Source organism: Archocentrus centrarchus, chromosome 16 (assembly GCF_007364275.1).
Source record: "Archocentrus centrarchus isolate MPI-CPG fArcCen1 chromosome 16, fArcCen1, whole genome shotgun sequence".
Taxonomy (NCBI): Eukaryota; Metazoa; Chordata; class Actinopteri; order Cichliformes; family Cichlidae; genus Archocentrus; species Archocentrus centrarchus.
Genome location: NC_044361.1, coordinates 676,928 through 704,221, shown reverse-complemented (window position 1 = coordinate 704,221; position 27,294 = coordinate 676,928). Strand labels below are relative to the sequence as shown.

General features: G+C 45.3%; 2 protein-coding genes across 2 annotated transcripts; one reads left to right on the top strand and one right to left on the bottom strand.

Moving 5' to 3' along the window:
• Positions 1-1,023: 1,023 nt before the first annotated feature.
• Positions 1,024-25,705, bottom strand: bag6 (BCL2 associated athanogene 6). The gene is made up of 25 exons (XM_030749415.1): positions 25,557-25,705; positions 23,192-23,279; positions 22,972-23,089; positions 21,421-21,635; positions 20,111-20,182; positions 19,243-19,365; positions 18,959-19,158; positions 10,414-10,546; positions 9,245-9,445; positions 8,941-9,163; positions 8,657-8,707; positions 8,145-8,491; positions 7,998-8,070; positions 7,547-7,884; positions 6,631-6,895; positions 6,365-6,534; positions 6,156-6,209; positions 5,354-5,462; positions 5,104-5,228; positions 4,481-4,615; positions 3,673-3,729; positions 3,354-3,578; positions 2,677-2,784; positions 2,444-2,590; positions 1,024-1,490 (listed from the first exon to the last, which is right to left on the bottom strand). Exons 2-25 carry the CDS (start codon positions 23,270-23,272, stop codon positions 1,395-1,397), a joined length of 3,666 nt encoding a protein of 1,221 aa, XP_030605275.1. The 5' UTR covers positions 23,273-23,279; positions 25,557-25,705; the 3' UTR covers positions 1,024-1,394.
• On the top strand, positions 25,515-27,294 carry LOC115794117 (glutaredoxin 3-like). Its single transcript, XM_030749416.1, has one exon. The coding sequence runs from the start codon at positions 25,738-25,740 to the stop codon at positions 26,713-26,715; it is 978 nt and encodes a 325-aa protein (XP_030605276.1). The 5' UTR covers positions 25,515-25,737; the 3' UTR covers positions 26,716-27,294.

The following is a 27,294-nucleotide window of genomic DNA, read 5'->3' as shown; positions in this document are numbered from 1 at the left end:
AACAGCAATAATAACTTATTTAAAAGGTAGAAACTGAACCTTGCAGTGGTTTAGTTTTTAACTGATGAACTAAATGTCATGAAACATGGTGGTTATCACTGCTGCCTCACACATAGAAGGTCCTGGGTTCGATTCTGGGGCCTTTCTGTGTGTGGCTTTCCTCCCAAAGACATGCAGTTAGTGGATGAGGATGAATGGATCTAAACAATATTTTAATAAGAGTTAAAATTAATTACATTTGGTTAATAAATGACTATACCTACTAAGCACATCGTTTAGCACCTGGAACACAAACTTCAGCGCTCCCTGGTGGACAAACTACAGAATAAATCCTGATTATTCTCAGGTGAGCACACAGGGGCAGGAATTTACCTGAGAATCACCTTTTTAGGATTTCTTCATTATGTAAGTACATCAGTGCTATTTATCATTACCTGACATGGTACAAACCATAAACAACTGGCTTACTTCTGTTATTAACACATAAATATCTGGGGTAAACTCAACATTTATATGAGATCTGGAGCCGTGGTGACGGCTGGTAACATGGTAACATTTCCTCAGTATTCTCATTTGTAACATCTTCAGCACTGAATCTACTGCAGTTCTTATCACAGATACTTTCCAGTCGTTTACAAAGAGAACTTCTAAGGATACTCTGAAACTAAACTGAAAATTATATTTTGTTAAATTTTAGCATAAAATATTTTAATGGTACTCACATGGACACATTTTCTATTCATGTAAAAACTGGATATTTTTCAATAATTTATTACATTTCTCAATTTTTCTTACTAATGTCTCCTTTTAAAATTATGAATATCTCAAAAATGTTGCATCCTGCAAAGTTCAGTTAAAAGCTTAATTGGTAACATTACTGTAACTTAGTAACATGCTCATATACCCTGGAAGAGGGGCCACTAAACTCTAGATATTCCTGAATGTATTAAACATATTTAGTAACTTCCACTCTTAAAATACAAATTAAAAAAGAGTCCACGCTTGTAATTATCAAGACTTTTATTAAGCTTACTGTACATTCATGTAGCAAACGGCATCACATGAAAGTCTTCTCTTGTGCTCAAGAGTACTGAGAGGAAGGCCGAAGTCTGATAATTAATGATTCAGGCTCCACATGAACAAAGCGGGGGGGTGGGGGGCAAACAAGACTAAAGAGACTTGATTTAGTCCAACTTAAATCTGGCACCTTTTTCAGTGAGGGACATTCTCTCAGCAAAAGTCGCACTAAAATAACCACAGAGCAATAAATAGGCACTAGGGAAGCAGTCACATCAGCGCTGGGCCGTTGGGGGTGAAGCTGCACCGACTCGTAGTCTAATCGAAGTCCCAAAGTAAAGCGCGGGAGGGGGGGGGGTGTCTGCTTCAGTGTGAGATTATGAGTCTGGGGAGAAAGCTCTGTGTGAGTTGGGGAACTGCTGAGAGTTGAAATCCGGGTCTTCCCTCACTCGTTTCTTGATGTCGGTTTTAACCTGTGAAAAAGATTTGATTGGCATTAACAGTCACATGACCACAGCCACCTTCCCCAAAGGTTACAGTGATAGTTTAAAGGTCACTCAGGCCTAAGTGAACCACCAGCTGCAGGGAAGCGAGGACACTGACTGCAACTTCCAACTACTCAGCAAGAGCGGTTTCAAAGGAGGTGCAGCGCCTCTGTGTGACCTTTCCCCGGTGACCTGTGTGACAGCAGAGACTAAGCAGTCTTTATTTTAAACACTCAAGTAGTTTTCCACTACAGGAAGTAGTGCGCCACCTTAGGGCCACTTGCACCTTTGTGTGTCCTGCAGGACCAGCAGAGACACCCAGCAGCTGCTGTTTGCATACATGAGCTGAATAATCAAACCTTAAACACTAATAACATCTTTGTCCATCCAGCTGGTTTTATTGTCATACTGTAGTAACGAGTGATCCTCTAAAGCAGGGTGGCCAATTAATTTCCCGCAGAGGTCACATGACAAACTGGGACTGTTGTGGAGGGACGCTGACGAGCTTCTAAAAAGATCAAATTCATTATTGATGCCGCCCTCCACGCCGGTCCCAACTTCTCATTTGGCCCCCTGGGAACATTAATATCCCAGCCCTGCTCTCAGCTTAAACTCATCATGTTATTGTGTGTTTTTCATTTCTCAGCATCACTCTGGACTCCTTTCAGACATCTCTCCTTTAACACCCTCCTCCTCATTTTCTAATCAGGGGCTCCTTTAATTAATAAGCTGCTTTCTGAAGATATGTTTAACCTTTACCAGGATTTAGCTCTGAATATGAGCCCAGATCACGTTCAGCTTGTGCTCTGAGTAGAAACGCTTTCTACTAAATGCTGGTTCCAACTCAGTAAAATAGACCCTGGTCAGATCTGAGTGTAAATGCTGTGCAGTGTGCCCCTGACTTCTTTTTTTTTGTGGCAGCACATGCAAGCTGTAGGTACCTGCTCTGAATAAGCTTCCTTCACCTCCTGGGTCTCCAGGTCTTCCTGTAAGCACTCAGCAGAGGTGACGGGCTTCACTCCTGCCGTCCTGGCTGCCTGACTCACTGCATCAGAGAGGGAGAGGAGGGCTGCACTGCTCTGTCCCGTCTGAAATCACACACACAAACATGCAGCTTAAAGAGGAGGAAAGGGGGCGACCTTATGTGATGAACAGTCACCGCTGATCTCATTACCTTCCTGCGTTTTGCTGGCATGCCGTGCAAATATGCATCAGACAGCGGAGGCTGAGCCTTCATCTTCCTCTGAGTCATTATATCACACCTGATGATGGGAACCCATTCCTACAACACAGACAACAGGGCTGTCTTTGAGAGGACAGGTTCACAGAGCGCACATTTAAGTCAATGTCTGTGTGTTACCATCCCGGCACTGCACTTATAGAACGCCGTTACACCTGTTACCTGCCGGTACACCTGTTACCTGCCGTGAGCAGCTGGTTAAGACTGAGCGTGTCACCGCTGAGGCGGCGGATCGAAGGAACTTTGAATTACCGTAATTACGCGACCGTTTGTCCTATTGGAAAAATTCAAACAGTTTCTGAAAGCTGAGAAACTGCACTTCACACCCCAAAAGGGTTATTACAGTAATTGTTGGTGGAAGCTCGGTGGGATATTTAAAATATGTTCTGTTGCCAGGTTCAGTGTTAAAGGGTTAAAATCCTCTGAAAAAGCAGCTGTTAAACATTAATTTGTGGAGCTATTAGGTTTAAATATGAAATAAGCATCTGTTTATCTTTCCAAACAGTTAAAAAATCTGACATATTAACGCTGTAAACCTAAAGCAGGGAAACGAAGGGTTAATCACTTTCCCAAATGAAGGAAAAAAAGATAACACCACACGGAGCTCTTACAGGAGGAACAGCAGCAGCCCAGGCCTCTGACTCTCCAGCAGACTCCTCCCTCCCTCCCTCAGCTCCCACTGCTGCCATGTCGCCACCTAACGGTGCGGCTCCTCCCGACGCTCCCAGGTCCCCGGGCAACACCCGCGGGTCCCGTGATGAGGCCCTGGCCTCCTGTGACACCGACATGGCCTCCTCTGCTGTGGTGGCTGCAGCCGGCGAGAGGGTGTCCCCGACCTTTAGAGGCGGAGAACAAAAACATGAGGAAACTAAAAGGGAAACAGGCCCAGAACCGTCAACCGAAGGTCCTCTGAACTCACGCCATGCTTACCGTTGCACTTTGTGCCCGTTCAGGCTCTTGGCTGCTATCTGTAGAAGACTGATGGCTCTGTGAAAGAGTAGCATGTAATATTTATTAGCCATTTCAGACGTGCAGTCCTGAGTAACGTGATACGAAGCAGCCATCAGATGAGAGGGACTGCGTTCTCTGCAGGTTATATATGTGCTGTGTTCTGCAGGACTCAGAACAGTAGAACCAGAGTTCTATCACAGCTGAATCATAGATGGAGCATTTGGGTCAGGGCCCCCCGGCTGTGGGACGACCTGAATGACCTCCTCTCAGGATCTTCTTTGAAAGATTTTATTCAGATCAGAGGGCTTCCTCATGCATGCTCAACATTATTTGAACTACTGAGCCACACTGTTTTCTATGCAGTACTAGAGTCCAGATAATGGACCCTGGTTATAATTTAAACTGATACATCAGCTGTTTGTGTGATTCATCAGTTTGTTTTTGTAATGCTGGCTGAGAAATAAACACAAATAAACTGTGTGTGTGTCTCTGTGTGTGTGTGTAATCAGATCTGAATACTACACAGAGGTGAACTGCATCATCAGACTGGATATAAAAACTCGGGTGTAGCTTCTGGGTCTCAATAAACCTGCAGCTTTTCTCATGGCCAGCAGGGGGCAGTCTGATTGTACAGCCATCTATGAGCTCAGTAAATACTTCAGCTTCAACTCTTACTGAATACAGCATGATGATTATTTTGTAAATCATGGTTCAAATTAAAGAGGAGGATCTTCAGGTGATTATCCAACAGTACAGTATGAACATGTGTGTGTCTCTGCTGTGTTACCTGTGTGTGAACGACGTAGCTCTGGATCTGCTCCTGTGTGACAGGGATATGCTCCAGAATCACCTGCAGCCTCATTGTCATCATGCTGGTCATCCAGTTAACCAGACTGGGGCTGATGTCACTCGACATCCTCCGCTGGAGCAAAACAAAATCCACGTTTTATCTCTCAGCTGCATTTTAGGTCCCATCCTGTCTCTGAAGTACTGAAGTGTGCCACGTTTCTTAGGCGAGATCTCTTCTGACTATTTCACACGTCTATTATACCATCACTATCACACATGTCAGTGACAGCAGCACGCTGCTATTTTTAAATCACATTAAATACAAGTTTCAGATCTAACATGTCTGAACTGATAAAATGACCTTTTTTATCCACAGCACGTCTGAGGTGTGTTTAAAGGGGACTTTACACTTACAACAGTGGATGTCCATGTTAAACTATTTCTAATAACGTGATTGAGATCATCTCTTTGGGCTCGTCTGTATTCTTCGATCTCCCTCCAGAAGCACTCGTGAGAGCCTCTGTGTGGCACTGATTCTACAAACGCACTGAAATAAACTTGAGTTTGTCCAAAGCACCAAATTCACGTGTTTGTTCCTGCTGAGTAGGAACGTGTACGTACTATCCGGTGGTTGATGACGGCAGTTAGAGCTCTCTGGTCTCCTCTCAGGCAGTGCAGGTTGAGAGCAAGACACTCGAACAACGCCTGGTTACACATCTGCAGCAGCTGGGGCCCAAATGTTTCATCTGGGGGGAAAAAGAAAAATTATAGCCTACCAAGAAAAATGAATTTATTTACAAATATAACCTTTCCTACAAACATGATCTTCAGCACAAAAAGAGGCAACCGTGGGCAAAGAAACTCAGTTTACCGGCGCAGCGCAGGATGTGTGTGGCGATGCGAATCAGCTGCTGCCTGAAGAAAGTCATGTTGGTCTGGGTGATATCAACGCCCTCCAACACACTCACTGCAGACTCTCTCTGGGGGGGAAAATGTCCTCAAAATGAGTTCAACCAAAAGCAGATGGCCCCTTAACACGACTGCCTATTACTCTTTAATGCTGTGTGGGGGGGATGGGGGGCTCCCAGCTCCCCATCACTGAGGGCAGTAAAGTATATTTGAACAGTCTGTCCTGTCAGACCGACACACGGCGAAGGTCTGAAATGTCAGATTGAATGAGCGACAGCAGCGACGTGCTCGGCACTGACGAGTCTGGGAGTGATTCCAGTTTAATATTGTTCCTATTATCACACAGACGACCCTCATCGACTGCCATACAAAACAACCCATTAATGAGAGGTGAGATCGAGCACAGGTGGATGTTAATCGTGATATTTTGCCTCAACATTTCATTTCATTTGTTAGTCAGTTTGAATATTCAGTTTCTTTCTAACAGTTTCAGACAGCATCACACCCGAAACTTTGGATCCAACCGGGGAGGGCTGGAGCTGGAGCCTATCCCATCCATCATGGGGCGAGAGGCGGGGTACACCTGTACAGGTCGCAGGGCTAACAGGATAAACATGCTGTGATTTTTTTCAGCTGCTCTTTTCTGTAACTGCCCTTTGGTCCTGCATCAGAATCATATCTCTGCAGTCCATCCATGAAACTACATGATGTGTTTGATCAAATCCTGACGTGTGTTTGTTCTATGAGAAGAGGCCAGGACTTACAAAGCTCTCAGTGATGTATTCCTCCAGTTCTCCAACAAGACTGTCAGCAGCAGCCTGTGAAGAGAAACACCAAAATACAGACAAACCAACAAAAATGAGGGATAATTAAAAACAGCTGCATCTACTTTTAAACAGCTTAAATCTTGAAGTCCTTCTAAAACTGCCCACAGGATTTAATGAAAACACAGACTGTTCTAAGAGGTACTCACAGCAATGTTCTGATCGGTGGGTTCTCTGCCACTGAGGTAGTTCTGGGTGAAGAACTGAGCCAGCTGAGGCTGGATGCGGCCCAGAGGCTCGTGCTGGCCATGAAGCAGCATCACCACGTCAGACATGGTGAACGTCTGACACACCAACATCAGCAGCTTCCCAAAGAACCCTGGAACCACACACACACAAAATATATATATACACACACTCAGAGGGGGCTAACATGACTATCTGACATGCCTAGCAGCTGACGTTCATTACTTACCCGTAGGTTCCTCAGGACTGATGAAAATGTTGGTTGACTGCGACAGCCTCTGCATAAACTGGGCGATGCTCTCGGTGTCGCTCTGGCCTTGGCCCAGAGAACCCATCATGGTGCTCAGGACACCACGGACGATGCCTGTGAACAGCTCCGGATCGAGGGCTTCGGCCGCCGCCGCGCCAGGGTTAGACATCGGGTTAGGCCTTGCACTGGGAGCTGGAGTAGTACCAGAGGAAGGTGGGGGTGGAGAAAAGATGGGCTGGGAGGCCTAGAAATAAAGGAAGAAGGCGCCTGGGTTTATCATCGTTTTAAATGCAGGTGAAATGAAGAGAAGTGCACATGAATAACAGAGATAACTAAATGACACTTGTCTTATTGTCTATTTAAAAAACTGCAGGGCGCCAGTTTAGCTCAGTGGGTGAGCAGCAGCCCATATTCTCTATGGATAAATGCACCGACCCGGGTTTGAGTCCGATCTGCTGCTTCTCTCCTACCGTCGAGTAAAAAGCCCCCAAAATTTAAAAAACTGTGGGAATGAGTCCAAAATCATCTGACCTGCTCCTGATTTCCAGAAACTGTGACCCAGTTACTCTGGAGGAAGTATCTTTCTTCTACCAACCCCCCCCCCCATCACCAGCTCTGCAGAGCACCATGGAAAAACGAATGGTGCCTCCATCTTTGGATTGGTGGATGGAGATGGAAGGAAGAAAGTAGTTCCTGATGACTCCTTTCAATGACTGTGTTTTTGTGACTTTGCTCTTTAGAGTTTTATTTATGTTCATAGTAATATTACCAGATACTGAATATATACTGAATATATTCAGTTTCCAATGATCCAATTTTGGACATATTCTAATGAGGCAATCAATTCATCTACATATTACTTTATTACACAATTAGGTACTGTGTGAACCCTTACCTGCTGCATGAATTCAGCCACTCCCTGGATGAAGGCGGGGACGCCTGAAGTGCTGACAGTTATTGAAGGGGACCCGGCTGCACCGCTAACAGTACCACTGGCTACCCCCAGGAGAGAACCCAGCAGCTGGCTGAGGTCTGGAGGCATCTGCTGCGGCTCGCTGCTGTTGGTCTCGTTTTGGTTCGGGGGGGCGTTTGCAGCAGTAGGTGGTGTTGGACCCGAGGTGGAAAAGGAAAAGGAGGAGGAAGATGAAGATGTAGAGGTGTGAGAAGAGGAGGAAAAGGAAGAAGAGGTGGACGTGGATGTAGAAGAAGAGGAGGATGTGACTGTTTGACCAGCTGTTTTAAAAAAAAAAAAAATTGTTGAGAATCTTTTTAACATGAGCTTTGACCATTAGAACAGTACATTTATTATTAAGCCTAACACGTCCTCTTTAATGAGTAGATCTTACCTGCTTGTCCTGGGAGCAGCAGCTGTCCAACCAGTCCACTAATCATTTGGTTCAGAGCAGCAGGGTTGAAAGCCTGTGAGGAACACGTTATTATTCACTGCTAACACTCAAATATCCAAAGAAACCATCAGACAGCATTATTCCCACCTGTCCTGACTGCTGGCCTGGCATGGCCGTCCTCACGTTGATGGTGGTTCCCCGGGAACCAAAGGCGGGAGGGGGTATGTTGGGTGCAAAGGGGGGCCGGGTAAAGACAACCCTGGCCTGGGGTTGAGGACCAGCACTGGGAGGGGGAGGGGGAGCTGTAGGAGTGGTGCTGGGGGTATTAGGGCATGTGGTTGTAGCTGAGGAACTGGCTGTTGAGCTGGGAGGAGTGGGCTGGGGCGGGGCCGGTTGGCCAGTGGCGGTGGCGGTGGCGGCGCTGGTGGCTACGGCAGCGGCATACTGGCTGATCTGTTGCATGAGGTTCCTCATAAAATCAGGGGGGAGGGCGCCTAAAGGGTGAAACAAAGACCCGTGGATTAGCAGCACATGATTTACTTTCATTAAGTGGATCAGGACGATTTTCAGGAGTTACAAAAAAAACAGCGACAGTATCGACAGAACGACGTTTTACATCACGTGGCTAACTGGGATGTAGTATGTCAAACATGCTTTACCTGCTTGTCCAGGCATTTGCTGTCCAGAAGTTGCAGGGTTTGCACCTGGGCCTGCACATAAATAAAAACAAGGACACTCAGTTACTGCTCCATGGATGCACATCGTGTAACAGACACTAGAAAGAACATCTTGCTTGTAAATCTTGAGTTAAAAGTCCCATTGTGCATGTCTGTGCTTGTGCCAGCAGTACAGACATGGAAGCCTTTAACTCAGTGCAGTGACAGACACACACAGCTTGGACATAGAGGAGCATTCAATCAGTGGCGGGTAGGGGACAACACACCGTCCGTGTTCATCTGCATCATGACCACCGGGACTGCCTGGTGGCTGATCCTGATGACCCGGTGGCCACCCTGTCCCTGTCCAGCCTGCTGATTGGACGGGGTAGTCTGTGTGGGGGAGGTCTGTCCCTGACCTGCCTGGTCCGCCTGGCTGGTCGGCTGAGGGGGCGGGGCTTGTCCCTCAGCGCTGTTACCCGCAACAGTCACTGTGGCACCCAGGTTCATCTGTTGGTGAAGACGCAAGCCGTCAGTCTGGTTTCTTGAGAGGTTTTCACTTTAATGACGACAGTTGCTTCCATCACTTACTTGCACTGGGATGTGCGGGTGCATAGCTCCAGGAAGGGAGACCGGGTTGGTGTAGTGAGAAAATGGCCGGACCACATGCAGGTGACGGGGGACAGGACTCATAAGGTTCAATCGCAGGTCGCTGAGGGCCACCAGAGTGTTACCGAGGAGACGGAGACACTCCCACGTCAGGACGAGCGTTCGCTGGTCCTCCTCTCGCTCCTGTGGCAGAAAAGAAACGTTATCAATATTTCAGCCAGATACTTTATCACAGTATAGTTTAGGATCTAGGCTCTGACCTTAAATATGATCCACGTAGAAAGCCCGCCTCTTCAGTTTTTGATTAGGACACTGTTTACTCATCACATTAATCTTTTATTTACTTACTTCACTCTGCAGGTTACTGTAGTTTTATTCCATTTTATCATTTGGCTTTTTAAATCTTTACATTATTTTACTCACCAATCAGAGCTGACTGACTGTTGTACATGTTATTCTAACTATTATGTTTCATCTTCTTAACGTACTTTATCCAATATTTTTTATTTTATTTTTATTTAAATATAATTTATTTCTATGATGTGTCAGTTTTATCATTGTTTTTTTTTAGTTGTTATTTGTCTCTTCATTTTACAGCCCATCACAGAGGCACTTTTAATCACCGTAGCCTTCATGAAAAGTGTTATATTAGTATCATTATTAGTAGTAGTGGCATCATAGTAAAGTGATGGAGGGGTTGCAGCAGCGACAGCGGTGTTTCAGAGGGAGAGAAGGAAAGTTTTGGGGATTAAGTGGAGACCACACTGGGAGGGAGTGTTTGGTATATGATGTGAGCAGAGCGAGGCACGTGACTGATCGGCTCCAGCTGACTGCCTGAAGTAGCTCACAGGCTTCACTCCATTCAGTCTATGTTAAATACTGAAGTCATACTATTAGCAGTGTTTTCCAGATGGGCCATTCATACTCACTCTGCACTTGAATGAGCCACCCGGGTATGTTTAGTACAGTTTTTCACTTAATTGCAAACTGGTCAAGTGAGTCGACATGACTAACAGCTTCAATCATGTGTTTTCAAAGTAGGTCCCTACTTATTAACCAGAAGGATTAATAAGCATCTCAGCATCCTTTAGACAAAGCATTTATTAACAGTGTACACAAAGATTGCAGTGAATTATTTGTTTGAATCCTACTGTATTGTTGTTGTATTCTGCAGTGGTGGCCGTCTCGAGGATGGTGTGAGCTCTCTGGATGAATGGCTGCAGTCTCTCCTCAACCCTCCGCAGCTCAGACAGCATCTCTGCCAGTTCAGCCGGGCTGGGATGACTGGAGGAGGAAAGAAGGGCAGGACTAATTACAAACATCACGATAGTGCCAGAGATGCAGCATCACCCTGTACAGAGACAAACACACAACTCATAGCTGTGTAAGAGCATACATTTAAAGGGGACGCACCATAAATATATACACACTGTTACAAAAACAGATGCTCACATTAAACATAACCAACATTTAAAATAGAACTACCACATGTGCAAGTAAGCCCTCTGAGACAAACTCTCAGGCTTTGGACTGCTGTCAGCATGCAGTTTTAGACTCACAAGTATACACAGATTAGTGTGTAACTACTAGGGGTGGGACTCGATTAAAAAAATTAATCTAATTAATTAGAAGCTTTGTAATTAATCGAAATTAATCACATTTAAATATTTAACATGATAAATACTAATTTAAGTTTGGTTGATGAATGAATCAATATACATAAGCTTACACTTCAAAATGTTGTTTATTTTCCCACCAGTCTACTACACAGACCAACGAAGGGTGGAAGTGCTCCTGTGATAATTAAACTCCTGAAATTAAAGTTAAGCATCATAACTGGATAGTTTTATTCAACATTAATGTCTCACTTAATATAGTTGGAAATTAATCATTCTCTCAGCTGTATTCCTTGATGTTGAAATGTGTCATCTTGTTTTAACAGCTTATTTTGAATAAAATAATTAAAATTAAACCACAAAAAGGAGCAAAAGTTCGTTCTCCGTTTAACCAGCTGCTTTTACACAGCTGGGCTTCGCACTCACGGTTGCTAGGCGACATGAGCTACGCAGAGGTGAGGGCAGGTGACGCTGATATGAAGGCTAGCCGCTCACTTCCAGCCTTTGCAGTCTTTGTGGGCTGCAAAGGACGTGGGCCGGGTCCTTCGAACGATGCGGCCCCTGAATTTGGACATTGTGCGTCGATATAATCTGTATGCCTGGAACTCGTGCACCGAGAAACGTTCCACGGTGCAAAGTGCGATTAAAATGCGTTAAATTTTTAATTCGTTAATTTCCCCGTAATTAATTAATCGAAATTAACACGTTAAAGTCCCAGCCCTAGTAACTACATCTTACAACAAACTCTCAGAAACCTATAATTAATCCATTAAACATACATAGGAGCAGGTTTGTGGAAGGCGCCACATGCCCCCATCATATTTGAATACAGTGGCTGGTGAGGACATGTCCCTTCTGACTAATTGTGTTTTACATATGTGGCTAGAGACCGGCCACATATGTAGTACGCTAAAGGTGGAGGAGAAGAGAAGCCGTAAGGGTTCATGTGCCGACTCAGACTCAGGATATAAAGGATCATACCTAAGGTGAAGAGACAAGACGACACCACCAGCATCTCAACCCTCCCGTCTCTGGACAGTTGATGAGCAGGCTAAACAACAACACGTGGATATAAACCATACCTGTCAAATGTCCCGTTTTGGCCGGGAAATTCCCGTATTTTACCCCTCTGTCCCGGCGTATTTTTATTTTCGCGTATTTTCAGTTTTTTTTTTTTTTAAAGCATTCCTGTGCCGCTCCAAACTGAATTGTCACTATCACTAGGTTAGTGCCGACAGTGGGAACAACCCCTTAAAAACAACTAGACCTCAGTGCGCCCTTTTCACAGAGTTCGGTGACGTGTTTCCGGTTTAGTTTAGTAGAGTAAACAAATCCGCAGTAGGGCTCAGTGTTGCCAACTTAGCGTTTTGGGTTTTTTTTGCCTCATAAAGCGATATAGCGACAGCGAAATCCTCCGCTGTCACCAAGTTCTGTGTACATAAAGCCTTCTTACTGTGTCCCTTCGTACGCTTTGGCATCGCTCAGAAATCCCTTTGTCTCCACCCTCCAACCTCACTTAAACACCGAGCGTGCCCACCCGCTCCCTCCGCTCTCATCCCCGGTCCTCGCTTCGGCCTTTATCAAGCTTTGAGACAGGCGACAGCGAGTTTTCTTACACAAGTTGGCAACAGTGGTCCAGATAAAGTTGGAGGGTTGAATGTAGCTAGGGGTCTCACCCCAGTGTTTTCGTTACATTTCGTTACAAAACTGATCTATGTAATGTGGGTCTAGGCAAAGCATTAAAGTTAAGTTATTTCATAAAGTTTATTTGTAGTTCTAAACATAGTTATGGTTAGGGCTGCAACGATTCATCGATTAACTCGATTAAATCGATTCTAAAAATTTATCGACACAAATTTACTGTGTCGATGCTTCGTTTAAACTCTGCAGCGCTCAGCTGTCTCGGTGTAAGCGGCGCTCCTCACTAGCATTAGCAGCATTAGTGCTGACGTTTTTTTGTGGGTTTATTGGGGGCTGGCAAACCAACATAGAACTGCATTACCGCCACCTACTGGACCGGAGTGTGAATCACTCACGTATACACAAGCACACATTCTAAAAAGCTCTCCGTCGCTGCGATGGATTTCCTTTCACACAGAGTGGATCATCTAGAGTTCCCACCTGTCTCGTAAAATACAGAACCCCGTATGTTACGGGACTCCGTGGAATACGGCTCCGTAACATGCCGTGTTCCGTACTTTACGGGACGGGTGGCAACTGTCGCTGACGTGCATTTCCACGCCTCCACTGCTCTCTGTGTGTCTGTGTGTGTTGTGCTCGCTGAGAATTTCAGCTGCTATTTTTGTCTTTACTTCAGCTGTAGCTACCAGAACTGGTTTGCTAGCGAGCGCGGGCCATTAGCACTAGCGATGGTTCGGTACCGGAAGGCCCGCCCCCCAGGACCGAGGGGCTCCTTCAAAATATTTTTTATACTTTAATCCCTTATTAGTGACTAAATATAGACCTGCAGTAGAAACGTATTTTCGAGAATGCTTGTGAATACAAAGCATTACACCATTACTCACACATGCGCCATGGCTCCCGCAGCCACTAGTTTTTCAAAACACTCATAGCAGGCAGCGGTTTTAACTGCGCAAGCGCAAAGAGGCGAAGCTGTGACGGTGAGCTCAAGTAGTGAAAAAGGAAACGTTTTTCCAGCGTCCAAAACAGCAGCTTTTTCTTTTAGTAACCACCATTAAATCTGTGAAACAGCTGGAGGTCCTTCATCAAGCACCTGATCAGCAAGTGTTAAGGTGAAGAAAAGAGAACTTTGTAGCTGCTCCATTCACCGCTGTTTGTTCACATGGCGAGAAACTGCATTACGGAAGTTAAAATATGCAGATAAACTGTTAATAAAAAAAGTATTTCTTATCCGATTACTCGATTAATCGCTGGAATAATCGATAGAATACTCGATTACTAAAATAATCGTTTTATGCAGCCCTAGTTATGGTGTTTTTTTTCTTCATTTTTTGTCTCTCCAAAGATGTTTTCTGCTCCTGTAGCCTCGATTGCAACTACAGTACATCCAAATTAACAATTATGCAAATTAGGTGATGACGCCATACAGTGACCTCTATTTTCAGCAGCAGAAAATTTCCCGTATTTTTAAATACAAAACTTGAGAGGTATTTATAAGCTAACATTTTTCCAGCTAACATCAGGCTTGAGTGTCCTAAAAATCAGTTTGATTACATTCTCACATGGTATGAGAGATTATTCACTAAGTCCAACAAAGTTACGTCCACTTCAAAAAAAGTTTCACTAACACCTGCTAATAGCAACAAACGGTGGCTAGCAGTAGCTAATAGCAGCAAAAACAGCAGCGCTGTATCACAGTCATCGATCAGAAGTGAACTTCACTGACTCGGACACCTTTCACGAGGTTTTCCAGCCTGTTCCAGAGTAAATAAAGACGACTCGCCCGACTCTGACAGCTCAGGTAAACAGTGGACTGACAGTAGGGAACCTACAAGACCTACAAGATGACCTACAAGACCTACAAGACCTACAAGACCTACAACCTACAAGATGGCGCCGCAAATGGATGCCCTGGTACTTCGGTGCGCTCTGTTTTGTTTGTTTTTGTGCGTTATTTCTGTGTCTGGACACTCTTCTGGGTATTCTTACACCAGAGAAGAGCTTTTCAACATTAGGTCCACAACACCTTCGGATTTATTTCCTGTTTTTGTCGCATCTGCGGCGGATTTATTACACACTCTGGCCCAGAAAGTGAGACGCCGAAAGAGAGGGAAGCGCGCTGGCGTGCTTGTGAGGCTAAGGAGACGTGGATTACGCACAGCCTTACCTGGGATTTTCCTCTCCAACGTGCGTTCACTTAGGAACAAAATGGACGAACTGATACTGATGAGGAGCATGAATAGAGACTTTTCCAAATCCTGTGTGTTATGCTTCACGGAGTCATGGCTGTGTGAGGAGATACCGGACTGCGCGCTCCAGTTGGAGGGATTTCATCTCCTCCGCGCAGACCGGCAAGCTGCGCTTTCCGGCAAGGCTACAGGTGGAGGAGTCTGCTTCTACATAAACAGTGGCTGGTGTACGGATGTGACAGTGATTGCTAAGCACTGCTCTCCCTCACTGGAATATCTTTTCATTCACTGTAAACCGTTTTACTCTCCGCGGGAGTTCGCTTCATTCATACTGGCTGCTGTTTACATCCCGCCGGACGCGGACGTGCACGAGGCCCAGTGCGCGCTCACAGAGCAGATTCTGTGCATGGAGCGGACATACCCGGACTCTCTTATCATCGTACTTGGGGACTTTAATAAAGCCAGCCTGAGACAGGAACTTCCCAAATATAAACAATATATCACATGTCCGACCAGAGAGGAGAAGACACTAGACCACTGCTACAGCACGATAAGCGGGGCTTATCACGCAGTGCCCCGCGCTGCACTCGGCCTCTCTGACCACGACATGATCCACCTGATCCCCGCGTACAGACAGAGGCTGAAGCTCTCAAAACCTGTGGTGAGGACAACAAAGCAGTGGACCCGTGAGGCTGTGGAGGAGCTCCGCACATGCTTCGAAACTACAGACTGGGACTCAATGAGGGCTGCCTGTGACAGTCTGGATGACTACACGGACACTGTAACCTCGTATATCCACTTCTGCGAGGACAGCATTGTGCCATCACGCACCAGGGTGTGTTATAACAGTGACAAACCCTGGTTTACTCCCAAACTGAAGCGGCTATGGATAGAGAAGAGGGAGGCTTTTAAAAGTGGGGACAAAGACTGCTACAAAGAGGCCAAGTACAGGTTTAGCAAGGAAGTGGCCACTGCTAGATCACATCACTCTGAGAATATACAGCAGCAGATCTCAGAGAACGACGCGGCCTCTGTATGGAAAGGTTTTAGGCAGATTACCAACTACAAGCCTAAAACCCCCCACTCCACAGACGACCTACAAACTGCAAATAGACTGAACGAGTTCTATTGTCGTTTTGATGGTCAGTTCAGCAGCCTTCACACCTCCACCAGTCCCAACTACAATACAGCCAACACAAATATTCACCCCCCAACCTCCCCCACTCCCCACACCTCAGAGAAGCCCACATCATCAAGGACTCCCACCCCAGAGTCCCCCTCCTCCCCCACCCCCACAGTCTTTTGTATTCAGGAGGACCAGGTGCTAAAGCAGTTCAGGAGTGTCAAAGCTCCAGGTCCAGATGGTGTCTCACCTGCCACACTGAGACACTGTGCTAACGAGCTTGCCCCATTGTTCACGAACATCTTCAACTCCTCACTGGAGGCTTGCCACGTGCCTGTCTGCTTTAAAACCGCTACCATTGTTCCTGTCCCCAAGAAGCCAAGGATCACTGGACTAAGGTGCCGTTTACACGAGACCGTTTTCATTTTGAAACGGTGTCGTTTTGATGCGTTTCGGCCTTGCGTTTACACGACAACGGTGTCGTTTTGATGCGTTTCGCCCTTCTGTTTACACGACAACAGAGTGAAAACGATGTGTTTCAGAAACGGGGTCCAGAGTGGAGCGTTTCAGAAACGCACCGGCTTGCGTTTTCGTGTAAACACTTGAAACCGGGGTGATTTGAAAACGCTCGACTCGCACATGCGCACTATGGTTGCGACGGCCAGTTTTTCGCGCACGCGCAAACTGATAAACAGTACTCGCGGATTCACGAGTGCTTCTTATGCTTTTCCTGTGTTTTTACCGTTTTGTAATTCAGCGTTGTGTGCAGCAGCGATCCAACCTCATCATCGGTCCACACAAAACCTCTCACATTGGCCGTTTTGTAAGTAATGAACAATTTGCCGCACTACCTACTGTGTCACTCCACGCATGCGCGTCTTGCGTAAACAAACTGCAAAGAGAAAACCAACGCCAACTTGTGGCCTGGCATGGGAACTACATCGTTTTCATCGTTTCACATGTCCTCGTGTAAACGCGGATCGTTTCTGAAACGCCATCGTGTAAACGAAAGGCTGAAACGCATCAAAACGACACCGTTTCCAGTGAAAACGGCTTCGTGTAAACGGCACCTAAATGACTACAGACCTGTGGCACTGACTTCTGTGGTCATGAAGTCATTTGAGCGTCTGGTGCTGTCCCACCTCAAGTCCCTCACAGCCCCCCTTCTGGACCCCCTGCAGTTTGCCTACAGAGCCAACAGGTCTGTGGACGACGCCATCAACCTGACTCTGCACTTCATCCTACAGCATCTGGACTCCCAGGGAACCTACGCCAGGATCCTGTTTGTGGACTTCAGCTCTGCCTTCAACACCATCATCCCTGATCTCCTCCAAGAAAAGCTGTCCCAGATGAACGTGCCTGATCCCATCTGCAGGTGGATCACTGACTTCCTGACGAACAGGAAGCAGCACGTGAGGCTGGGGAAGAATGTCTCGGACTCCCGGACCATCAGCACTGGCACTCCTCAGGGCTGTGTCCTCTCTCCTCTGCTCTTCTCCCTGTATACCAACTGCTGCACCTCTGACCACCAGTCTGTCAAGCTTATTAAGTTTGCAGACGACATGACTCTCATCGGACTCATCTCAGACGGGGACGAGTCGGCCTACAGGATGGAGGTCAAACGTCTGGCGTCCTGGTGCAGCCACAATAACCTGGTACTGAACGCCCAGAAGACAGTGGAGATTGTAGTGGACTTTAGGAAACACACAGCCCCTCTACCCTCCATCATCCTGACTGACACCCCCATCACCACAGTGGACTCTTCTCGCTTCCTGGGAACTACCATCACCCAGGACCTCAAGTGGGAGCCCACCATCACCTCTGTCGTCAAAAAGGCCCAGCAGAGGATGTACTTCCTGCGGCAGTTGAAGAAATTCAACTTGCCAGCAAGGACCATGGTGCAGTTCTATACTGCCATCATTGAGTCCATCCTCACCTCCTCCATCACTGTGTGGTACGCTGGAGCCACCACTAGGGACAAACAGAGACTACAGCGCGTTGTGCACTCTGCTGAGAAGGTGATTGGCTGTAACCTCCCATCTCTCCAGGACCTGTACACCTCCAGGACACTGAGGCGTGCAGGTCGGATCACAGCCGACCACTCTCACCCTGGGCACAGACTTTTTGACCCTCTCCCCTCAGGCAGGAGGCTACGGTCCATACGGACCAGAACCTCCCGCCATAAGAACAGTTTCTTCCCCTCTGCTGTTGGACTCATGAACAATTACCCTAAGACTGTTACCACCACCCTCCACAAACGCTGATGACCCTATGTCTATGCACCTGTCTGACTGCACTGATGTACATATTAGTGGAATATAGTCTACATTCTTCTATCTTTTAATTAGTCTCTGCACTGTATATTTTGTAATTTTGTAATATTGTGCTATAGTTATAGCTCTAATATCTCTGTATATTTGCAATTTGTATACTTGTATATTGTCTTATAGTTTTTATACTTATTTGTTTCTTTCTGTAAGCACGAAGTACCGCAGCAATTTCCTAATGCTGTGAACCTGTTCACCCATATGGCAATAAAAACCTTCTGATTCTGATTCTGATTCTGAAAATCTCCAGTGTGGAGCCGGTCCAAACAGTAGTAGATGCACGCTGACCAGCCGCGGCCGTTATGGCGTACAGTCCAGATTTTTGATCTCGCTTGGCTGACAAAAACACGTTTGTCCTACAACAGCCACTGTAGCTAGGATTATACACTTGAATTAAAAGAGGTAAGAAAACAGAACTCAGTTGCCTGAAATCTACTGACATCTAGCAGTGAAAATTTTACACACTAACTTTAAGGACAATGAGGACAGAAGCTCCACCCACCTGCTATTCAAACAGGGGCAGCCAATCAGCTGACTTAAAGGGACAGGAACTAAAGCTGCTTCTGTCAGAACTGAGGGTTCCAGTTTAAATACTGATTATTCTGAATGGTGAACAATGCTAAGCCACTCTAGAAGACCAAGAATTGCAAGTATGACTTTCAGAGCAGACAATTTACTCCTCTGTGATCTGCTTTAGGTTGGAAAAGTTCAGAATTATCTTCAGACTCCTTGCTAAATAATTTTATGCTATTTTCACAATTGATGAAAAATATGAGTTAGCGAGCAAGATTTTGTCTCACTTGGGTCCAGGCTGTGGTGTCGGTCCCTCAGACTGAGCTGAAGAGGAGGGTGGAGGTGGAGGGGTTGCTGGAGGTGGGGAGGTGTCCATTGGCTGAGCAGAAGGAGAAGGAGTGGAGGTGGTGGAGGAAGACGATGGAGGAGGAGGGGCAGCAGCAGCATCAGCTGTCTCCGTCTGAGAGGACGAGTCACTCGTTCGGCCCTGAAAGCAGCAAACCTGTTACTGATAAAGGAGGAATTTCTCTGGAGCTTCTCTGCTGGGGTCATCTGAAGGCTGAGCGCTCACCTCCATTCGGTGGATGACGTCATTGATGTCCCTCAGCAGGTTCTCAGCTAGCACCAGCCTCAGCCTCGGCTCACTCTGCACTGGCTGGTCCATATCAATGTGCACATTCACAGACCCATTACTCTGTCAAGGTGATGACAAACAATCCAATGCCATGTGTGGCTGTGTACAATCAGCAGGAAGGGTATCTTTATAATATGGTATAACAGGATATTTAGAAATACTGATGGCATTAATGGCTCACAATCTAAAGGACGAAGCTAAAACAGTGTACTGAATATTGTACCTATGGATTAATAACGGGATGTTACTCAAGTTCCTGTGTGTGTGAAGACAGATGAGTGAATCCTTTTGGTGCACCTCTCAGACTCTGCAGGCCTCAGTTACAGTACATTTAGAAAAAGACTGAACAGGCAGAACCTGTTTGAAGGGGCTGCAGGAGAAAGCCTCTTCTCTCTACAACCGTCTCTCTGCACGTCTCAGACAAACCCCACACGTTCATACGCATGTGAAGGCAGACATGTTTGAGACATGTGGCTGCCAAATTTTAAATGAGCTCATATTTTATTTTATAAAAGGTACATTTTCTCAGTTTAAACATTTGAAATGTTTATTTGTTCTACTTTAAAGAAAATATGTGTTTATGAGATTTCATTATGTTTTTATTTGAATTTACAGTGTGCCAACTTTATTGGAATAAAAAGTTGGCGTGTTTCACATTCATGACCAATTTATAATCACCAATCAACCTCACATGCATGAGGCTTGTGGCAGGAAGGAGGCACACCTGTAAAAAGCCACACAGGCACAGGGAGAACATGCAAACTCCACACAGAAACACTAACTAGCCCGAGGGACAGCGTCTCACCCCAGTGCTGGTTGTGACTCTGGCATTCCTGGCATTCTCTCCCATGCTGGACACCATCTGCTGGACTGACATCTAAATGAAAAGATTCAGGGACAGAAGCACTGAAACATTATCAGGAGCAGCGGGAATATTAAACCTAGACACTGAAAACAAACCAGAGGATGTGCTTCCACTTCACCGCTACATGTTGTGATAATCAGTAATGGAATGAGTTGCTGTTCATCACCCTTTGGTTATATATGCCTACATCAGAAATGAGGGGGACATCATGGGGGCAATGACACCGTAGCAGCTTTGCTGCATACTGGAATTTGTATAATAAATAAATAGGCTGTTGTAAATAAAGTGTGCTGCAGTGCTATATAATAATTGTTACAAATAATAGAGGTTATTCTTATTTCATGCATTCTTCTTCCTTGTCAAAATCTTGAGCCTCTATTACCCACAATGCAACACAGCTACCAACAATCTCTTTAGAAGTCGGGTCTCCCCAAACTACACGGCAGCAGCTTTGGAGAACCTTTCAGACGCTGTATAGAGGATCTGTATATGGCCAATTATCTGGACACTTCCTGTCCCTCGGATTTTCTAATTTTACTTGAGTATGTGTGTCGCATCCACAAGTACTTTTTCAGGACCTATAAAGTGTTTTTTACTAAAATGCTCTATTTGCTGTTATTTGCTAAAAAGACCATCAGTAGGGTGGACATTATTCATAAAGTTAATAACTAAAAACAAATGAAGCACATCATTCCAGCTTCAGTAGACCTGAACTGGCATTCAGGATCTTAAAGAATACATAAAGCCTTAAATGTTTTTTTTACATTTCTGCCGGTCTGTCACTTTATGCCCCATTAACACATTTAGATCCTTCACAGCTTTCAGACGTCCAACACTGCTCACAGGGGAAACTAGGGGGTGCAGCTTTCTGCTCCTTATGCCCCAAACTCAGTAACAACTGCCCTCAAAATATTTTAGAGGCAATATAGGTATAATTTCAAGAAACTCTTAAAGACACACTTCTTTAATCATACATTAAATTATAATTTTTACTTAATAATAAATTAATCTAATTCGGGAAAGCCACGATGCTTTTCACAGAATCACTGTACAGGTGTACAGGTGGTGGTTGGTTCAGCCACAGTAATCAGGCAGACAGAGCGAAGATGCACTTTCTTTAAACTTGTTTTTTTGTTTATTTTTGAATATTTGTGCCTTTTGCTAGTTTTTTTCTCCTGATTTAAATGTTTTATGCCTGTGAAGCCACCTGAAACTTTGCATGTGATACTGGACCATAAAAGCACACCTACCTGTATTTGCTGGGGATCCATGATGTTGACAGGCAGGTTGAACGTGCCGAGCATTACGTAGCTGTTAGCGTTGCGATCATGTGGAGGCACTTGTGATGTTCCCTGGGAGGAAGAGGACGGCCCGCTGTCGGCTGAAGAGCCTCCTGACCCTGAGGCGGGCTGTGAGGGCGGAGGGGGTGCTCGCTCCACCAGGTGGATCACCTTTCCACCCACATCTGGCAGAGACAGTCAAATGCAGTTACATAACTCCATTCATGCTTTGAGAAAATAAAGAGATTCGAGCTTCAGTCTGAAATGCTGAGACAATTACTTTTGCCCACAAAATGTTGTTGGGAGTCTTTTTGAACCATCACCAGCAAATGGGAGGAGAAGTGCAACTGATAACTGTAATTAAGCTGCAGTAACATATTTCAGAACATATCAAGAAGTGCTGTGATTAGCTTACTTTTCTCCAAGCTGCCTTCCTTTTTTTGTTCTCTCTCTCAATAAACATGAAGTTCTAGTACAGACACGATGAGCTTGTTCTCCATTTCTAACTGCTGGTGGTGTCATTAAGAAACACATTCAGTGGGTGTGAATGTGTGAGTGTTTGCCTCCATCAGCCGGCACGGATTAGTCTCATTTCACATCTTTATGGAGCCTTTGTATGCAACTGCGCCACATAAATTTGCATCATGTTAGGTCTGAAGACCCCATAACAGTGATATGTAATAAGGCTGCAACTGACATATTATTCACTGATGAGAAATTCAGTTACGATAATGGAAATTTGGTAAAGGGCCAAAATATTTATATGAGTGGAGCTGAGTACCCAAATGTTTAATTAAATGTCTTAAAAACTTGAGTTTCCATCACACAGACTCTGCTTGGGTGGGGTGCTCGGGTATTATAGGAGACACCCAGGAGGCGTCCTGGTCAGATGCCCAAACCACCTCGACTGGCTCCTTTCGATGCCGAGGAGTCGCGCTCCTATTCCAATCCCTTCTGAGTGATTAAGCTGTTCAACCCATTTCTAAAGGAGAGTCTAGACACTTTTTGGAGGAAGCACAATTCAGACATTTATATCCACAATGTCATTCTTTCAGACACTGCCCACAGCTCGCACCCATAGTTGAGGATAGGACCAACCACTGAACTGGTCAGCTTTGCTTTCATGCTCAGCTCTCTTCACCACAACAGACTATTACTGACCAACTGGCACATAAAATCTAATTCTACAACACTGCAACTGATCAGAATAACAGACTCGTTTGTTTGCCTGACTGATTAATGGATGAATTACAGCAACTCTTCCAGTTAATTATGCACAGTTGTTGCTTTCACCCAGAGGAGTGGGCCACCACATGAGCAAAAAGCTTTAGAAAGAAGAAGCAGCAACTCTGGAAAGACCACGGTTAATTCCTGTTAATCTGTAACTACATGCAGCCCGAATGTTAAGAATTAATTCTCCATGTAATACCAAATACCTACAAAACAAATTTCATACTTTTTAAGAAGAAGTGCAAAGACCAGCAAGTTAAAATCAAGTTCTGCTTTTTCTAATTTACTTACTGTAGTCGGCCAGAGTCCTTTCATCCTGCAGCACTCTGCCCTGGTAGATCAGCCTCTGTTTATCCACTGGGATACCCACTGAAGGGGCGATGTGCTCTTTGAACTCTTTCACTGTAAGCTACAGCAAAGATCAAACAGACATGAGTGATGCCACAATAAAGATGGACTAAGAGAGAGAATTTGCTCCACGGTTCTCAGTAGGAGCCGTGCATGTATTTACCTGAGCGCCGACAGTGTAGGTTCTGCTCTGGGAGTCTAACGTTTTCACCGTCACCTCTATGTCAGCAGTTTGTTCTTCCATTGTGTTCCTGTAACAGAAAAGTGTCCCAGTATTTAAAGCTCAGCTGAAACCGGATTCTCAAGGTCAACATTATAATGTTATTCCAAAGTTTAAACACTCTGATATCCGCTCATATTTAATGCTTAGCATAAACATCTACTTTTAATAAGAAGTCTGTTTTAAAGAACTGCAATGAAAACTAATTGGGACGATTTACAGCATAAAACACAGTTAAATTATCTCAAACATATCTTCTGTTAGTTGACACATATTGACTGCTATCAATACAAAAGGTGGGTAAAAACTTGACGAGCAGGTCAGAGATTACTAACTGATATCGCTTCTACAGTTACAGCTAATGATTATGTTGACTCTCAATTAATGTCCATTTTATCATTGATAATTACTCACTGGGTCTATAACATGTAGAAAAGATATACAAAATATCATGGAGGTGTATTTAATATGTATGTTTTGTCCACAATAGTTATCCATCCATCCATCCATCCTGTTCTGCTTATCCTGTTCAGGGTCGTGGGGGTGGGGTGGCTGGAGCCTATAGGGCGAGAGGCAGGGTACACCCTGTACAGGTCGCCAGCCTGTCACAGGGCCAACACAGAGAGACAGACAACATCCACACTCACATTCACACCTATGGGCAATTCAGAGTGACCAATTATAACCTAACCCCAGTAACTGCATGTCTCTGGACTGTGGGAGGAAACCCACACAGACAGAAACGTTCAGGCCAAGGTGGATTCGAACCCAGACCTTCTAGCTGTGAGGCGCAGTGCTAACCACCATGCCACCGTGCTGCCCATAGTTAAAAATGAAATAAATTTTAAAAATACTTTAAAAAAAACCAAAAAACCAAAATATTTAGAAATACACAGCATATAAAGTGACAAAACACTGTGTGGACCTATAATAAAACTAAATAAACAAAACCAAAAAATGGTAACCACAATCCTTTCTTTAAGTGCATCCCCTGGTAATAATAATTAAAAGTACACTCCATGAACTGACAAGTGTTAACACTAAATCATTCATTATTTCTGGTCAATCAACGAGGAAATCCTCCACACATTAACTGGCTGTCAGTCTGGGAAATGTTAAAAGGCCATTTCCAAACACTTTACACATCATTATACAATGAGAAACTTTATTCACAAGTGGATAACATCCAAGACAACTGCCAATCTTCCCAGTAGAAATCTCAGCAAAGTCAGAGCATGCAATGCTCAGAGAAAAAACCCAGGAGCTGCATCCCAGAATCTACAGGCCTCAGTTAAGGCATGTTAAAGTTCATGACAGCACAATTAGAAAAGGCTGAACAAGTATGTTTGTAAGAGCTACCAGGAGAAAGCCTCTTCTGTCTGAAAAAAACATCTGAACAAACCACAAAACGTCTTTGGCCAGATGAGACCAAAGTGGAGATGTTTGACCATCAAGCACAGCACCACATTTGGAGGTAACCAAACACTGCAAATCAGCACAAAAACCTCAGACCAACTGTCAGCACGGTGGTGAAGGGCTGATGATTTGGGCTCGTTTTGCAGCCACAAGATGTGGGCACATTGCAGTCACTGAGTCAATTATAAACTACTCTGTATACCAAATTATTATTGAGTCAAATATGAGGCCATCTGTTCAACGGCTAAAGCTTGACTGCAACTGCATCATAAAACAGACACTGATCCCAGGACAGCAACAAATCTAAATTTCTTTTCTTTTCCCTTCCATTTAATTGGAAAAATCAGGTCCTTGGGTCCTTGTTTACCTCTAGGATTTTTAACTATTCTCTTGTATCTTAGAGCCTCAACTAGGCAGCATGTGAGTTTTTTAAAAAATGCCGTCTGGGGCTACAGAAAACCTTTATTAACAAATTATTATTACGAAGTTGCTTCTTCCTCAAACCCAGCAGTAACAATACATGCAGCAGTGTTTTCAGCCAAAGCACTGATGTAAATCTGAAGGAAACAGCTGAGTCTGACCGCTTACGTCGCTTAAGTTTGCCTGCTGGGTAACATCGTACTGTGCTGGGCCAGACACCGGCACAGACTGTGTTTGTTTTCGTACTTTGCATTAATTTAGCACTCCGAGCGGTGACACTTGACGCTAACACAAATTACATAGCGCTAGCGTACTTAGCGATTACTGGCTTGCTAGCATGAGTTAGCTTTGCTTAAGTGGCAACCGTTGAGAACAAAGCTAACTTTGAGGTAACTAGGCTACACGAAACGTTAAAATCAGCTGGACGGTGTGACATTTCGTGTTCATCAAGGCTGTGTCTTTAAACGTTTACCTTAAAAGTCACTATCCTCTCGACTCATTCAGTGTATGCAGTTTTTTCTTATCATCAGCTAGCATGCAAACCACTTCCCTGTAGCTGCTCTGGTACTTGCCAGAAACTGCTAAGCTACGTGGATGTGACGTCAAGGCGGCACCGGAACCACTGCGCGTGCAGAGGGTGAAAGGAAAGAAAAATGGCGAATCTCGTGGAAGCGACTACCCAACAGCAGTTTGAAGATTTCTTAGCCAAAGCTGGAAAATGCCTCACTGTGGTGCATTTCCAAGCAGCGTGGGCTCCTCAGTGCGGCCAGATGAACGAGGTGATGGCCGAACTGGCCAAAGAAAACGCGCACACTACGTTCGTGAAGCTGGAGGCGGAAGCTGTGCCGGAGTTGTCAGACAAGTATGAAATTTCCTCCGTCCCTACTTTCCTTTTCTTCAAGGAGGGAGAGAAAGTGGATCGCCTGGACGGGGCTCACGCTCCGGAGCTGACCAAGATGGTGCAGCGCCTCGCGGTGAACAAGAGTCCCGCTGGAGCTGCTGAGGGAAGCGGCGCAGATCTGAACCAGCGGCTGAAGAAGCTGATCAACGCCGCCCCCTGCATGCTTTTCATGAAAGGATCTCCCCAGGAGCCCCGCTGCGGATTCAGCCGGCAGATAGTGGCGCTGCTGAAGGAGCACAACATCCAGTTCAGCAGCTTCGACATCCTCTCTGATGAGGAGGTCCGACAGGGGCTGAAAACCTACTCCAACTGGCCCACCTACCCCCAGCTGTATGTGAACGGGGAGCTGGTGGGAGGACTGGACATAGTGAAGGAGCTGGCTGAGTCTGGAGAGCTCGAGAACACCTGCCCGAAGGCTGTCACCTTAGAGCACCGACTGAAGACCATCATCAACCAGGGCCCGGTCATGCTGTTCATGAAGGGCAACAAAGAGGCAGCCAGATGTGGCTTCAGCAGGCAGATCCTGGAGATTTTGAACGGTACCGGGGTGGGTTATGACACCTTTGATATCCTGCAGGATGAAGAGGTGCGTCAGGGGCTCAAGACTTACTCTAACTGGCCGACCTACCCTCAGCTCTACGTGAAAGGAGAACTTATCGGTGGTTTGGACATCGTGAAGGAGCTGAAGGAGAGTGGAGAGCTGGTATCGGTCCTGAAGGGGGAGTCATAGGTGGATCTGCACTGGCCATTCGGGGGAGGGCTGCACATGCCCAGATCAGCCCATGTAACCCTGCATGGGGTCAAAATTTTCTCTAATAACTAAAGCATGGTAGCAGGTGGAGAGTCACTCAAATTACAGTCAGAAACAAAACTGCAGTCAACAGTGAGAATTTGCTAATGGTTTTCTTTCTGGAAATGGTTGTTCCTGGAAAGTTGTACTACTAGAAATTCTTGAGAATACATCTGAAGAATTGTTTAAAGTGAAGGTTTCGGGTTAAAATACTTCTCCTTGCTGTCTGATTCTGTGAAAAATGATGACCTTAGTTCCCAATACTGTGTTTCTTGGGTTTAGATCTTTCCTTGTGGTATTCACAGCTTCACCCTTCAGATGTATTAAGTCAACTTTTATTTGGCTACTCAGTCCAGCGGCTCACTGTTCACGCCGTCCTGTCTGCACATTCTTCACCTTGAAAGTCAGAAAAGCTGTTTTTAACTGTGCAAGGACCACTGGTAACAAGCTACATGTGTTCGACAGTAAGATTATGATTAAAAAGTAACAAACAGCCTGAGGTGTTGTTCTTTTACTGTT